At 45.0% G+C, this 16110-nt stretch overlaps 1 protein-coding gene across 2 annotated transcripts in view; it reads right to left on the reverse strand.

The window, feature by feature from the left end:
- Positions 1-16110, reverse strand: part of HECW1 (HECT, C2 and WW domain containing E3 ubiquitin protein ligase 1) — a 331172-nt gene that overhangs the window by 28239 nt on the left and 286823 nt on the right. For both annotated transcript variants that reach the window (XM_075586582.1, XM_075586583.1), the window contains 2 exons: positions 6985-7098; positions 5060-5212 (listed from right to left, as the gene is read on the reverse strand). In XM_075586582.1, the coding sequence (XP_075442697.1) occupies positions 5060-5212; positions 6985-7098 (267 nt within the window). The remainder of the gene's footprint in view (positions 1-5059; positions 5213-6984; positions 7099-16110) is intronic.

Raw genomic sequence — 16110 nt, forward strand, 5'->3', positions numbered from 1 at the left:
AGGGAATTAAAAAATCCTCGCGAGGGGGGTGAAGACGCCGCACAGCCGCAATAAATGGAAGAAGGCTGATGAGTGACTGAAAAAAGCTTTTATTCACACAAAGTGCAAGCGGATCCTGTGTGAATAAAAGCTTTTTTCAGTCACTCATCAGCCTTCTTCCATTTATTGCGGCTGTGCGGCATCTTCACCCCCCTCGGGAGGATTTTTTCATTGGCGCTTATCACCGCCTACACGCCGAGCTGCACCAGACATCCCTTCCTCCTGTGACCAGACCCGGAAATCCTTCAAGGGCCGCCGGTCAGGTGACCGCCCACCGCGATGGAGCGGATGCAGGGTTGGCGGTGAAGAGGCTGTCAGTCGCTCGTGAAGATGGGAAGCTGGGGGGCCACGCTTTACCCCACATCCATACAGCTCCAGGGAGAGGTCTGCGTGCAGGAGAAGTTACACCACTGGAGGACTTCATGGGCATGGAACCAGTTACCCCTGAGTCAGATAAGTGAATCTTTTTATCTCAACTACATGGTGCTCCTAGGGAGCCTGTTGCTGGAAAAGATCTTTCACACATTATATTTTCTTCATTCCTGGGGTCTACCATAGCCTAAGTTCCAATACATCACTGGACAGCATTGTTCTATTTCTGAGCGCCTGGTGGGTCAATCGTCAGATTTACCTGTTTATAAGCTTTCACAGGGACGTCGGTCCATGGCCCAGTACGCCTTGGAGTTCAGGAACATAGCGGCCGAGACACGATGGGACCAGGAGGCCTTAGTCTCAGTCTTCTGGTGAGGCTTAACGAATTCTGTGAAGGACAAACTCGCCTCACAACCCAGGCCTGGACTTCTGAAGGAACTCATCTCCCAGGCCATTCAAGTGGGTCAATGTCTTGCCAACCCCCGATTTATGCCTTTCTGTGCCCCTTTTCCCAGGTTCTCTTCAACCACGGGACCTGCTGTCTACCCGCTGCCCACTCTGGAGGCCCCGGAGCCGATGCAACTCGGAGTCCAGCGTCCTCGGGCACCGATACGACAGTTTCGCCAAGCTGGTGGGTCATGTTACTATTGCGGATCTTCCGAGCATCTGGTCCGTGAATGTCCACTATGTCCGGGAAACGACCAAGCCCAGTGAGTACGAAGGGGCTCTCCCTGGGTGCTAAATTTCCTTGTCCCCTTTCCAGGAAGGAACTTCCCAAAAAATTGACCATTCCCGTCTCCCTACCTTCCGCACCTCCACAGAGGCATTTATCGATTCCGGCGCGGGAGGAAATGTCGTGGACCAGACCTTCTCTGAAAAGAACCAGATTCCACTCATTAGGAAGAAGTCTCCCGTTGCCTTGGTCGGGATCGACGGCCTTCCGCTCACCCCGGCATACATCTCCTTGGAGACTTGCCCCCTCACCCTTTCTTCTCATTCCCACAAGGAGACCCTGGCCGTTGATGTAATCCATGCTCCTGGAACATCGGTCACCCTTGGCTTACCTTGGTTGCAGAAGCACAACCCGCACATCAACTGGACATCCCAAGATCCCATTGTCTGGAGGTCAAGGTCAAAGTGAAGCCACGCCCCCAACTCACACACAGGCTGCAATCATGCCCCAAAGCTGCTCACCTGCATTCTCCTCAAGGCAGCCTATCCAGGACGGCTCCATGCACTCGGTTAGGTTAATAGAGTGCAGTTTTCTGCAGAAATGAGGGGTAGATGGAGGTGGGGAAGGGGAGAAGCGAGAGAGAGACAATGAGATGATAGTCAGAGAGAGGAAAGGGGGAAATGGAGAAATCAGAGAGAGAAAAGTTTTTAGTGAAAACCAGGTCTAGGTAGAGAAGACGGTCCGAGGATCCAAAACGGAGCACAGCTGTGTAAGAAAACGGGGGCTAGACACCAGCAAAAACTGTTAAAAAACCTTTAATCCATGGTACGTGAGGGGTACAAAAGAACATTCTGACGCGTTTCGTGAGACAATCCCTTTGTCAAAGAGTATGCTCGCGTCAGCTAATGCTCCTGAACTTGTATACGATCCCCTGCCCCCAAACAGTGACGTCACGCAGTAGGAAATGGCGCGAAAACCTCCGCGGACAAATCTCATTGGCCGAGACTATCCACCAATAGAAGTGCATAATTTGAGAAGAAGAGAGGCCATAGCAAATATAGATAGTAAAGGCGGCATCACAGCAATAGTAAAGTGCTGAGATGTGCAGTCTGCGATAGATAATTTCCTCCTTTCCAGCGTAGATCAAATCCAGGATTCAGGGCCACTATGTGTTGTCCACTTGTTCACTCCTTTTGAACTCCCTTTTGTCTGTAAATTGTATGCATAACCTTTGTTCATGTAATGTAACCATGTATTGTTATCATAACTGTTCCCAGGACATACGTGAAAACGAGAGGTAACTCTTAATGTATTACTTCCTGGTAAAACATGTTATAAATAAATAAATAGAATAGCAGACTTTTACATAATAGGAACATGCATACAGTACATTTCTGCACCTGGCTTCATCCATTTTGCTCCTATTTAACGTGAATTAAAAATACCAGTGATGTCTGACATGGTGTAGGATATGTTATTTAACTTGTTAGGATAACAGATGGCTTTGTTTTTTCCCCCAGCAAGATGGGAGCACCCAGTAGACACAATATCTGCTCAAATTAGCTTTCATTCAACATCAGCACAGGCAAATCCAGCACTTTGAAAGGGGAACACTATAACGAAAAAAAAAAAAAAGGGCCAGCATCTTCCTAAAGCATGTTTGTGAATAGTGGCCAATATTTCTGGCAAGTTATAAAATAGAAAGGAAATATAAAGTGCTGATTGTGAGCTTTGTAAGTTAATGAGCCAATCTAGGTTTCTAAATGTCGAGACAAGATTTATGGCATAAAGGTCAAAGTGATTTAACCACAAGGTCATTTCTTGCACTGTTACAGTCCATGCCCTGTAGACCCTGCCATAACTAGCAACAATGACATAAGAGCTTCGGGGCAATAAATCTGGAAACTGTTTACTTTGTCAGTAAGCACAAACTGACATGCTGACTTAATTAGTATGTATAACGCCATCAGGTGACTGCAGGGTATTGGCATGACATAGGAAATAAAGAGCCTATGGTTGGCAGCTGACAGTATAAGTGGAATGATTGTGCTCCACTCACAGCTGTTTCGTCATGTGGCACAATAGGCAGCTGTTAGGTTTTTTTTTACATTCTGTTTTAAGTCACTTGTGCTCCTGTGTGGAAAAAAAACCGACTGGAAACTTTGCCCTACAGCTAGAAATGTGCACCGAACAAAATGCTGTTTAAAGCATGTGAAAGCTCTCAAACTAAATACTATTCAACCCTATTCATAATGTCCAAACTGCGGCCGGCAAAATAAGTATTTATCTAATAAAACAAAACTGCACGTGCAAATCTGTTGCTGTTTGGTTTCACTTTTTGAAATGTTTAAGATTATAAAAGGTGCAATCAATGCAGCTCTTTTTTTTTTTTTTTTTACCCCACAGCCTTTTTTTTAACATGCAGAACGTGGGAAGCCGAAGTCCCCGGAGATGAACCCAGATAATTTCAGCTCCAGGAATCTGCTGGTCGCGGAGATGCAGCCGTTCAGTGTTTCCTCTGGGGGAAGTAAAATGGTGGTTTGAATCTCCCAAGTTACGCAGGCCAGTAAGAAGCTGTCATCCATCGCAGCTCCCTATTGGCCCTCGTAATGCGGCCCATGTAAAAAAAAAACAGTAAGCTCCTTCTCTGGATGAGCTGAATTGAAAGTGGTTTAACTCCGGGGACACCCCGATTCCCATCTTGGAAAAAAGGGGGAGTCCTGGACAGCTCATTTTAAACATTTTTGCAAAAGTGTTTGTCAAAGTTTATGCTACTGCGTAGCTTCAAATGTGGTCAATTTTACTTCCTTTTGAAAACCACTTATAAAAACTCCAAAAACGGCCTCTGGAACATCAAATTGATGCTGAGAACGCCATTTAAAGGAAGAGTTACATAGCACACCAATTATAATTAAATGTATCAGACTGTGTGACTGTGTGTCCCTTTTTTCTCCCTGTAATCTGCATCCACACATCTGTTTGGATGCAGATGCTAATGGACAGAATAAGGAATCCTTGACATGCTGCAATGCACATATACCCTGAACTATGTGTCACCTTTACATATGTGCCACAATATTGCTGTTCTTGTGTGACCCATTATGACTCTGTTTTAACACCTACTCTATACAATCTAAACCCGTCTAAAAACTTTTTGTTTGCTTGATGACATTGTTTAAGACAGGACAGCTATAAACACCCTTCTGTGTGTTCTCTAGTCAACTTAAAGTATCTATAACAATAGAAATTCTGTAATAACAGCACAATCAAAGCACTATATCTATGTTTACATGTGATGGCACAGCGGTTTCCTTGAATACACAACCAATCAGTAACAGAGATTAAGGTAATTTTGGTGGCTGTGCCCTTGTACTTCTGTTACACATGTTCCCAGGAATGCTGGTCTTCCAAGGCAAACCAAATAACATAGTGATGTGAGCCACTTAGAGGGGAAGCTCCCCTACCACATTTTGTATTGCTCCCTTACATTAACCCCTACATGGAATAGACAAGGGCCTATGTTCTAAGGGTCGCAAATGGCATTTTTGGCGTGTAATTGACGCACAGACATCTCCCATTTTATTGCGCTTTTGTGCGCCTATGCCCTAACCTTATTTTACTCAATGTGCGCTTTAAGCGTCAACCATGGTTTTAATCATCTTGAGTACATGCGCAGCCTCTGCCCCGCTATTGAAGACCACTCACGAGCCGCAAATGGACATATGACTTTCAACGTAGAATTAAAAAAAAACTCTGATTCAATCACAATCCATATTTATAGATTTCTGTGTAACTCCTTCATAAATGGGCGTGTAACCATTTATCTGCCCAGCATGGCACTGCTACCCCTTTCCTCCCCCGCCACCCCGTCAGTGAAAGGGTTAAACGGCACATGAGTCTTCCCTAATTGGAGAGAACTGTGTCCAAATTCCTGAGGTTTAAACAGGTTCCTGAGGTTGTGTGAAAACAGCTTACCACTCAAGATGGTTTTCCACAAACGCAGACATGGGGCTGATCTGTACAGTGTATGTATCGTTTGCGGAATACTCAAACAGGCCGTAATAGGGATTGAAGAGCTCCTGGGAGAGAAGGAAGAAGAATTCCCTCGATGGACCACTGTAGTCCAACCTGGAAGAGGAAAAAGAGATCTAGATTCTTCATCTTAAGCAACAGATTGTTTTTTTTTTGTATGGGAGCACTGTCCAGTGGCAACTAATGTGTTTCTTTGTTCTGAGTGGCGTCAGGTAAATAGTTTACAATACATCTTGAAAAGATACTGGCAAACATAAATTGACTATTTTTACAACCTTATTGTGGTCATTATGCACATTGGCCTATATTTACTAAGCAGGGCTTTTCTATAAGACACCTTTTGGGGTCATAAAACATCTCAGCCCAATAAAGTGAATAGGCCGTAAGATGCCTTTCCAACCCTAAAAGGTGTTTTATGGGATAGCAATGCGGAGTAAACATAGACCGAAAAATACTGTTTAATGCGGGGTTCACCAAAGCACTAAGATGGGGTTAAAGGTGTGCTTGACTCTTATTTAAGATGTCACCACCTCCGTCTGTCTAAGTTCCAGGAAACAAATTGCTACAGTCAGACAGGGGCCCTGTACCTGCTGTAATTACCCCACACGTTGGCCCTGGCTCCAGTACATCCTCTTCTGTGCTTAGAGCAGGGGCACTCAACTCCAATCCTCAAGACCCTCCCTTGCCCCCCCCCCCCAACAGGTCAGGTTTTCAGGATATCCCTGCTTCAGCACAGGAGGCTCAATCATTCCCTGCTTCTGCACAGGTGGCTCAATCAGTCAAAGACTGGGCCTCTGATTGAGCCACCTGTGCTGAAGCTGGGATATCTGGAAAACCTGACCTGTTGGAGGGGCTTGAGGACTGGAGTTGAGCACCAGTGCCTTCGAGTACCACAATATGGAGCGAGGAAAGCAGTTACTGGATTAAAAAATCCCTGTGCTCTCTGTGTACCGTGCTCTACTGCTGCATTGCAAAGTGAACGGCAGGCAACAATCTGTCCGACTTTTTGAGAAATTAGAAATTTCTAGTAAGTATATAAATACATCATATATACATTATATCATTTTTGTATAATTAGCATTACATAAGAAACATGCATTTTCTTCTTGCTCCAAATAAGCATTTTAATAATAGTAATGCTTGTTCTTTAATTATAGTGCTGACAGTGATGCATATATAATTTTGCAGGAACAATAAGTCTGTGCCGCGAAAAGCTTACAAGCTAATTCTGGTGACAGAGGAACAACAAGATAAAAGGATTTGCCCAAAGCCACAGGGAGAGCCGACCATGGGATTCGAACCAGATTGACCCGCTTCAAAGGCAGGGACATCACCACTGAGCTACTACAGTATATACAGTATATACAGTATATATATATATGTATGTGAAAAACCGGGACAACTGTCACGCATGCGTGAATGGCCAGTGCTGACTGCGCATGCGTGTACGGCCAGAGCCAACGTGCATGTGCGAATGGCCCACACTGATCGCGCATATGCGACTGGCAAGATCCGATTGCACATGCGTGGCCGGTAAGAGCCATTCTCGCATGCGCCAACGCCAAACCAAAAAAAAAAAAACGGGCCATTTGGCACTTTTTAAAAAGTCGTTGCGTCACCGGGACACAATCCCGGGAAAACTGGGACGTCTGGTCACCCCAATTTCACTTTTTTGCATATATGAGTGCCTGTCCCCTTTTTCTGTATCTTTTTGGACAGTATGCACCCTTCCTTTACCTTTATTTTTTATTTTGTTTTGTGCGTTCCCTGTTTCTGATTATATATATATGTATATATATATATAATCAGTGACTTTGGACACATCGCTGGTTGCAGAAACATTCATTGCAGATTTCATTGCTGCTCACCCTTCCTCTCCAACAAACGTGATATAGAGTTTGTTCCTCTGGAGCTCCTTGCGGGAATAGGCCATCACTTGGTTGAAGGTGCCTTCCAAAAGGTGATCTCGGCGTATAATTAGCCTATACAAGAAAAAGAGGGATTTGGTTACCGAGTTATCTTTATCAATTGAATCAAAAGTTGTATTTGCAAGATGACACTGCCCGTGGGTTGTTATTCAGTAGTCATTTTTCACTCAAAACATTGTTCAAAAAAACACCAGCTTTCCAGGATAACTAACGAAGAGAGGTGTAACTGATGATGATGCCAACATAGGGCAGATTTTCAGAACAAGAGGTTGGATGGTCAGAATACAGTAATATTTCACTTTGAGCCTTCTGTTTGAACTACTTCTGGTCAATGTTTTAACCATGGCTTGCAATAAAGCTCAACATAAAACTGAACTGGTCACACAGTTACAAGACTGCAATGTCAAGATGATGATCAGGTAAAATGAACGATTCTCATTAAAAAAAAATATATACATATAAATACATATAACTTATTTAACCCAGGCTGTGCTGAATGGCTGTGCAATACGGCAGGCATGAGCTTATGGGGTCCATGTTAAAATTGATAGAAGTAAAGAGTGACTCACTGTGCTCATTTCATGTCATTACCCAGAATTCCTTGCTGCAGTAGAAGCACTGCTTGCTAAGCCATAATGGGGAAAGACAGGGTGGCAGACCTGTCTGAGACTCACAAGTGGTATTTTAATTTGACAGAGGAAGCTTTGCACATTTTTTTTCGTCTCACTTGTTCAGTAACAGAGAGAATGTTTTTTTTTTTTTTAATTCTTGGCTGTAAAACAGGTACAAAAATAGCACCAAATTTGCCAAACAAAATATCTCCTGTCTATATATATATATATAGACAATACGATACCTGGTAAAGGATCCTTAATGTCTCGTCCCCACTGCTCGCGCTATGTCGTGCGTGGCGCGAACAAGATACAGCCCTCTATGGTGCCGGCCCCAGTCACTACCTGCACGCCTGCCCCGCCACGCCTCCCCATCGCGAGTGATCTGAAGTCCTTCAGATCGCTTGGGTGGAGGGAACGAGCGCCGCCAGGCACTCCGTCGTGCCCGCTACAAACTCACTGCGGCCACAGCCTGAGGCTCAGATTCACAAAGCTCTGTTAAGTCACCTAACATGGCGTTAAGCATGTATTCTCCCGTAAACAGCATAGTGGTAACTATGGTAACACCTTGATAAAGTGCTGACGCACGAAACGCGTAGGTGCGCATTCCACCCTACATTCATTGTGAGCTATACACAATAAATTCATTTTTTATTTGGAGTTGCCCTGGAAATGTTTCAATTTTTTCATCTCTAGATTCTGGCTGTGCTCCGGTTCCACTACATACTCTCCCGACTAGTCATCAACGGACTGCACGGACTGCACGCCCTGGAGTGGCTGCACTGTCCTGGCAGGATGTTGGCAGGTAATCCTGTATCACATTACCCTATGCTAAACCCTTATTGTATTATACTTTATGGGGAGGAAAGTACAATATTGTGGGCAATTATTGTGGTTGTCAAGTGGACATCATTAGGCCCCTATCTCTCCTGGGTTTTATATCTTACGGACTGCCTTAATTGGGACATCTTTACAGCATCCTGGATACTTATGAATTTAGAATTATATCTGGATAGAGTATGCATATGATTTTTTGAGCACCATCTCTCATCTAATCACACTAGTGGTAACTATAACAGCCGTTCATTATAATGATATGCCAATTATATGCAAAGTAGGCATAATCTTGATATCAATTAGTCACGGAATGTGTGGGAACGTTTGCAGAATCTAGATGGGTGTAACACCACAGTTGGGTATGATTTAAATAACATAGCGTTATTTGCCGATGTTATTTCCCTCTCGTCTCTTTCTCAACTCGCGCTATAGACCTATTACAGGGTCTGGGTAGGAGAAACATTGAGACGTTCCTAACGCCACGTTATTTGACGATAACGCAATAATGTCACGTGAAACCCCGTGCTAATGAGATGTTGTTTAAAATAGTTTTGACATATAATTAGCTTTGAGGATATCATGTTATCTCAGGGGCACAAAATATCTGTTCCTGTTTAAAATAACGTCACGTCTCAGTAATGTTACAGCAACTAGTTATAGATATTATAGTCTACAGACAACGCAAACAAAATAGCATCCCATTTCTCAACAAGCAATTGATCTATATGGCGCCAATTGCTTGATGAGTATTTTCTGGTTTGGAGAAGCCAGGTGGGACGGTTAGGCTGCCATTGACATTCAAGGACATTGGGGCTATTACACATTTTTTATATTCATTTTTGTTATATTGTAAGTTGTATAGCACTAGCGCTTGTTCACTAAATTTTCACCATATCCGATTTCTCAACACATAAATTGGGATTTATTTTCTTCTGGTACAGTTTTTTATACAAGTTTTTTCCCCAGTACTTTGGTAGTGAGACTTAAATAACTCGAATACCCCCATATTTTCTACCCATCTGCTTTAATTCCCAAAAGGTTTCTGGTGAAATAATATTGGTCTTTATCAGCTTGCCTGTTCAAAAAACGTCAATGGTATTAAATTAATTCTTTAAACAACTTTTCTGCCCTTTCATTAAAGTGCTTGGGATACCTATTCATTTACTTTGATAGGTTGGCAAAAGAGGTAGCATGTGTGGGAGACAAGACAATAATGAGGATCAGTGGTGCATTCACAGGCATATAAGCGCAATCTAACCTACTCATTTAATTAAAAAGTGCTACGTCCTTTACAGCGCAGAAGCAGTTCCTAAAACAATTACAACACTGAGTTATTGGACCCCCCAAAAAATCACGTATTACACAAGTGTTAGTTTGCCTACAAAGAAGATGATCAAGCTGTAATTTTTTCTGGCAATGTGTTTGTAAACCGGCTCTTCCGATGCTACCGAACACAAAGAGAAGAGGCAAATTACAGTCATCAGAGCTCTCTAACTAAAACAAGTGCCACTTACAGCTACTGCTCGATGATAATAAGCCGTGGCCAGAGTATACATCACTGGAAACATTGTGTTAACCTGTTACCAGCTTGAAAGGGGATTGAATGAAATAGAACAATAACTTTGTAAGGGTTCTTTTTCTTTTACGGGATCCCGAAGCCTCTAACATTTAGTACAGGACAAGGAAATAGGTACATTCAGCATAGAGGAGATACAGTTCCGTACCAAGCAAGTGGAATCCTAGTCTAAGCCTAAGGCTGCGCATATAGTGCCGGTGACGTCACGCTGCGGTTGCTGGAAAAATCAAATTGACTTGACTTTCAGCGATCACAACCAAACCGTTGCTCCATCGCTCCACTTCTACTATAACCGTACGCGGTGGCGGCAATACATTTCTTTTGCCGCGACCAAGCCATCACCGGCACTATAAGCGCAGCATAAGGCTGCGGCCACAGTACCTGCGCTGCATGCGCGTCAGCGAGGCTGGCGGCGCGTGCAGCCGATTCCCCTGGTCTGCAGGGAAGGACAGACCAAAAGACGGGAGGGACGGTGTGACGGGGGAGGGACGGGGTCGCGGCCGGGACGTCACCCGGCAGGTTCGCCCTCATTGGCTGAACGGCCGGGGGTGTGGCTTAGCGCTCCGTCGCGACTCCTGATCACAATTCTCTTGCGAGCAGGAGTCACTGTCGGCAGAGCGCAGCGCCCCCCCCTCGGGCCCGGTCCCATTGTGCAGCGGCTATTGTCCCTGCAGCGTCCCCAACAGCGGGAGCTGCAGTAGCCAGCGGGGACCTGGCCTTAGAGTTTAAAGGAGCCAGAGACATTGCTGCGCATGTCATTTACTATTTGCAAAAGATCACATCACCAATCAAATGTGTATTTTATTTATTTGTTTGTATATACTTTGTGATGTACTCAGTGAGAAGGTGTTTGAAGGGAGATATATAGGGCCTAGCACAGTGGTTCCCAATCTGTGCGCCCCGGCGCCCTGGTGCGCCGTGGCTTGCCTAGAGGGGCGTCGCAATTATCCTCCCCACCATCCCTCCGATCATCACTCCCCACCATCCCTCCGATCATCACTCCCCACCATCCCTCCGATCATCACTCCCCACCACCCTCCAATCATCACTCCCCACCATCCCTCCTTCATGCCGGCCGGGCCGCAGGGGATTGGCTGCAGGCAGAGAGGAAGCCGGGGGCGGGGCTTTGTGCAGAGCACACGGTGAGTGAGTGAGTGTGTGTGTCTGCTTTCCTGCTCCTCTGTCTGCACGGTGTCCCGTCCCCTTCTGCCCCGGGTGATAGGAGAACGTAGGGGGGTGATAGGAGAAGGGAGAGGGAGGGGAGAGTTGTACATTTGCCTTCCCAGTGACTGTGCAGGGAGCTGCCTGCACGGATCTCCTCCCCCTAAACCCTCGCCCCCCCTCACATCCGTCGCTGCCTCTGCTCTCCACTGCTCTTCAATGTGTGTATCTGTGTGTGTGTGTATTTGTGTGTGTGTGTGTGTATTTATTTGTGTGTGTGTGTATTTATTTGTGTGTGTGTGTATTTATGTGTGTGTGTGTTTGTATCTGAGAGAGAGAGAGGTCTGAGAGAGAGAGAGGTCTGAGAGAGAGCGAGATAGAGAGGTCTGAGAGAGAGAGAGGTGTGAGAGAGATATAGAGAGAGGTCTGAGAGAGAAAGGTCTGAGAGAGAGAGAGGTCTGAGAGAGAGAGATGTCTGAGAGAGAGGTCTGAGAGAGAAAGGTCTGAGAGAGAGAGAGGTCTGAGAGAGAGAGATGTCTGAGAGAGAGGTCTGAGAGAGAGAGAGAGAGAGGTCTTAGAGAGAGGTCTGAGAGAGAGAGGTCTGAGAGAGGTCTGAGAGAGAGAGAGAGGTCTGAGAGAGAGAGAGGTCTGAGAGAGAGAGGTCTGAGAGAGAGAGAGGTCTGAGAGAGAGAGAGAGGTCTGAGGGAGAGAGAGAGAGAGTGAGGTCTGAGGGAGAGAGAGAGAGAGTGAGGTCTAAGGGAGAGAGAGAGGTCTGAGAGAGAAAGTGAGGTCTGAGAGAGAGTGAGGTCTGAGAGAGAGTGTGTGAGTGTGTGAGAGCGTGATAGAGACACCAACTGCGCACTGCAACTGTTAGGTATGTATATACACCTTTGTTTTTACTTTGGGCGCCGCGAAAAAATCCTTATCGCCTTGGGGAGCCTTGAACCGAAAAAGTTTGGGAACCACTGGCCTAGCACATTCCTGGGTGTATACCCTTCCCCCTCAACTAAGCTCTAATTAATGGACTGCAATATAACAGGCAGTTCAGAAACCTCCCTGGGCTGGTGGTCTGATCTGGAATCCCACACACTGACAGCCGAGGAGAGACTGCAGGGAGAAGTGCAGGTGCAGGGTGCAGGGAGTGGGGAAAGCGTTTAGTTCTCCCACTGCTAGTGAGCAACTATAAGAGTATTAGTTATAGCTCCAAAGTGGAGTTTGGTCCTTTTGTTTTCTATCCTTGTTTTGCTCTGTAAATAAACCCTGTTTAAACGAAACCTAGGGTTTCTTGCCTTTAATCCGGGACAAAAGACCCTGGAGCGTGACTGAGGCATCACAATTTACATAACCACAATCTCCCTGCTGCTTTAATTAGCTAAATGTTCTGAGCTTTAACTACTGACATAAATAGGTACAGCTGAATTTAATAGGTACAGGACATAAAGAAACAGGTACAGTACCTGCTAAATAGATACAGTTGAAGGGTGTGGGAACCAAAGCTTCATAAATCTGTTACCACCTCAATAGTACAAAGGCAAAGAGGTTAAAGGTTTAGTTTTCCCAAAGTGAGCTTAATGTGATGTTTTTTTAAAAGCACATTATGAACCTTTTATTTTCTCATAGCTGTTTCTGATCTTGCTACATCTGTACAAGTTGACATCCTATAGGAAGGGGGGGGGGGAGGGCTACTTACTCAAGCCCCTCGGCTGCCAAACTGGGGAAAAACCAGTGGGGGAAAAGAATGCCCCAGATTTATAAAAAATATGTTAGCAATACTCCATCTGCTTTGAGTGGGATTTCTTTCCTTTGATTAACATGGTGCTGTTTTTACACTGATTTTGCCGAGGTTCCTAAATAGAACCCGGTGTATTAGGCTGCGCTTATAGTGCCTGGCGACGGCGACGTCGCTCCAAAACAAATCCATTGACTCCGTCGATAGTAAGCGCGATGGCGACGGAGCGACCAAAAATTTTGAAGCTGGGTATATTTGAATGTTTTAAAGACAGTCGCCACATGTGACTGTCTCTAAATCAATCAGAGAGTGCTGCCCACCCCCTTCGTGACGTCACTGGTCTTGTCGCCAGCGACGTCGCTTAAAACTAATGTTTAGTTTCGCTAGTGGCGACGGGTGACGTCATCGGTCGCGTCGCCGGCACTATACGCGCGGCCTTAGTCTTCAGGCTGAAAAAAAAAAAAAAGTTATTTATAATATAGAAATGGAGTGGAAGAGGCGGTGCAGCTGCCTTGGAGAAAAAAATGTGAACCGGACTGCTGTCTTCTTGGTACAACAGATTACTTTAATGGCACATTAAAAACAGCAAGAGAAAACTCTTAGACTTTTTTTTCTCCAAGGCAGCTGCACCGCGACTCTCACTCCATTTCTCCACTGACCTTGCCTGGTAGGAGCACGCCGACAGCACCCGGATTCCAGTGAGGAACCGTTCATTTGTATGCACTTGCTACACTTGCCATGTTATTGCTACCATTGGCTATGATGTTGACCACTGCATACTCATCTAAGATTTACCTTGTTCGCAAGGATATTGAGTAAGCATACTAAGTGGTGTCCCTAAAGTGCTTGGATTTCAAAATACAATATATACACCATTGATTGTGTGGGATATTGATCATCAGGCTTATATAACTGTCTACAAGCAAAACAAAAGGAGATCTTATGGTTCATATGTGGAATATATTTGTACATGGACATTTTTCTGGCTAGCATCGCTGGGGGTTGTTTCTCCCATTTTTCTGTTATTTATAATACTGTATAAAAATAATCCTTACTCATAATATCAAAAGAATCCTTACTTGTGATGCACACGTATCAGTGATTATTGAATTCCCCATCAGAAAGTTTGTAAAACGTAACCTTTAATAATGATTAATTTAATGAAGATATATAAAAACAAATAGGATACAATGTGTGCTCCTGAAACGATAATATCTTATATTTATAAACTGTGTGGTCTGAGAAGCTCTAATACTGATTGTAAAGCTGTTACAAACATATGTACTGTATCATCAAGGCTCTGGTTCTGTGGAGATATTTTGAACACAGTAACCGAGGTATTTTGTAAGGACCCAGAGACTGCCACGTGTTACATACAGTAGTTCTCGTATCCCTCATACTATATCTAATTAGTAATGCCTTCTTTAAAATTAATTCTTAGGCCTGTCCTTACAGTAGGTAGTGATGGAGAGAGTTTGGGAGTTTTTGTGGAAGTGTTAGGCTGAGGACCCGCTGCGGTCGGCGAATCGCGCGGCCGCGTGCATTCTGGCCACCAGCCCCTTACCTGCCCTCTGGTGGTCCCCACTGCCTCCGCCCTCCGTGGCTGACTACGTGCTGTGACGTGTCAGCTGGACGGAGTTACAAGCCTCTGGTGATCCGGCGCGGTGACGCGTCACGTGGTACGCAAGGGAACCAATCACAGATTGGATCCCAGCAGCCAGTCTGAAGACAGGCGGTGCTGTGCTTTGAGTTTGTGTGATGGCCCCGCCCCTCCCACGTCATGGCCGCGCCCACCCGACCCGTTTTGGCCACGCCGTAAAAAGTTAACTGCAGACCACAGATCGCGGTGCAGTGACTTGTACGCGCCGCCGGCAAACAAGGCAGCCGTGCGGGCGCGTGCAGCGGGGCCTTAGCCTAACAAGTAGTGAGCAGATAGTAAAGAAACTGGTTGTTCGTATAAATGCTCAAAAAGGAGCATTACGAGAGCTGGAAAGCGACCCCGACATTCCTAGATGCACCATCTCTGTCTGACCATCTTGCGACGTGACGTCAGTGATGAAGCGCCACATCGTACCCAGCAACTAGGGCGCGTTTCGCCGACATGTGGCTCCTTCAATATTTATCAAAGCAAAAGAAAAATCCCATCATCTCCTGTGGGACATATCACTTTCAAATATCTGATACATATTTTATGCTCCAGATGTGTCCCATTTTACAGCCCACTTTGATACAGAACTCCCTTAAAGGCACAAACAGGTGATGAAACAACTTGGCAGGATGTTGCATTAAATGTATGTTTATATTGTAAAGCAGTATCTACATGCAGTGAACTGTATACGGAGCAAATGTTAGCAATAATAATGTATATATTGTGAGGTCAGGAAGAAACACACACACCTCATTGTGTAAAACGCACTCCATGTGCCAGAATCCTTACAGGTCCCCCCACCAAAAAAAGACCAAAATATTTATAGCTTGTAAGAGCCTCCTGAGGGTCAGATCAATCAACCTGGTCTGACACGCTCAGAAAATTACTACACATTGGGGAGCCATTTGCATTACTGCTGAGTGCTGTTAGGAGAACAACTTTTGTAAAAGCAACCAGATGAAGGAGCTATGAATATTACTATAGTCCGAACAATCGGATCTGTAAGAGTCCCATCTATACTGTAAGACCTAAGGCTTTGAAAGAGGAAAACATGAAAAAGCATTATTTTGGGTTTGAGCATCACAGCGGTACTAATGTATGGTTATCTGAGATGCGGTTCTGTATTACATATTTAATATCAATTCTATTAGGGTCTAATGCTCGGTTTCCAGGTACACATTTATGACATTTGAGTACAGAGCAGGCTCGTTAAACCCAGATTAGTTTGGGGGTCAATTCTTAAATATGACCACAAGACTTGGGCTGTATTATCAGAGGGGGAGGGGGGTGGGGGGAAGGAAAAAAAATAAAGTAGCCTATGGCCTGACTCGCATAGTCACTATAATCTAAGCGTACACTTTTTTCTTGAGCTGGCACCTCTCCCACTCCATCCTCTATCTTCCCCCCATGTGCTCTCTCCCACCCCCCCATCTTCTCTCTATCCCTTCCCATCTTATCTCTATCCCCCATCCTTTTTCTACCAACCCATCCTCTTCCCCATCTT

The sequence above is a fragment of the Ascaphus truei genome, chromosome 2 (assembly GCF_040206685.1).
Source record: "Ascaphus truei isolate aAscTru1 chromosome 2, aAscTru1.hap1, whole genome shotgun sequence".
NCBI lineage: Eukaryota > Metazoa > Chordata > Amphibia > Anura > Ascaphidae > Ascaphus > Ascaphus truei.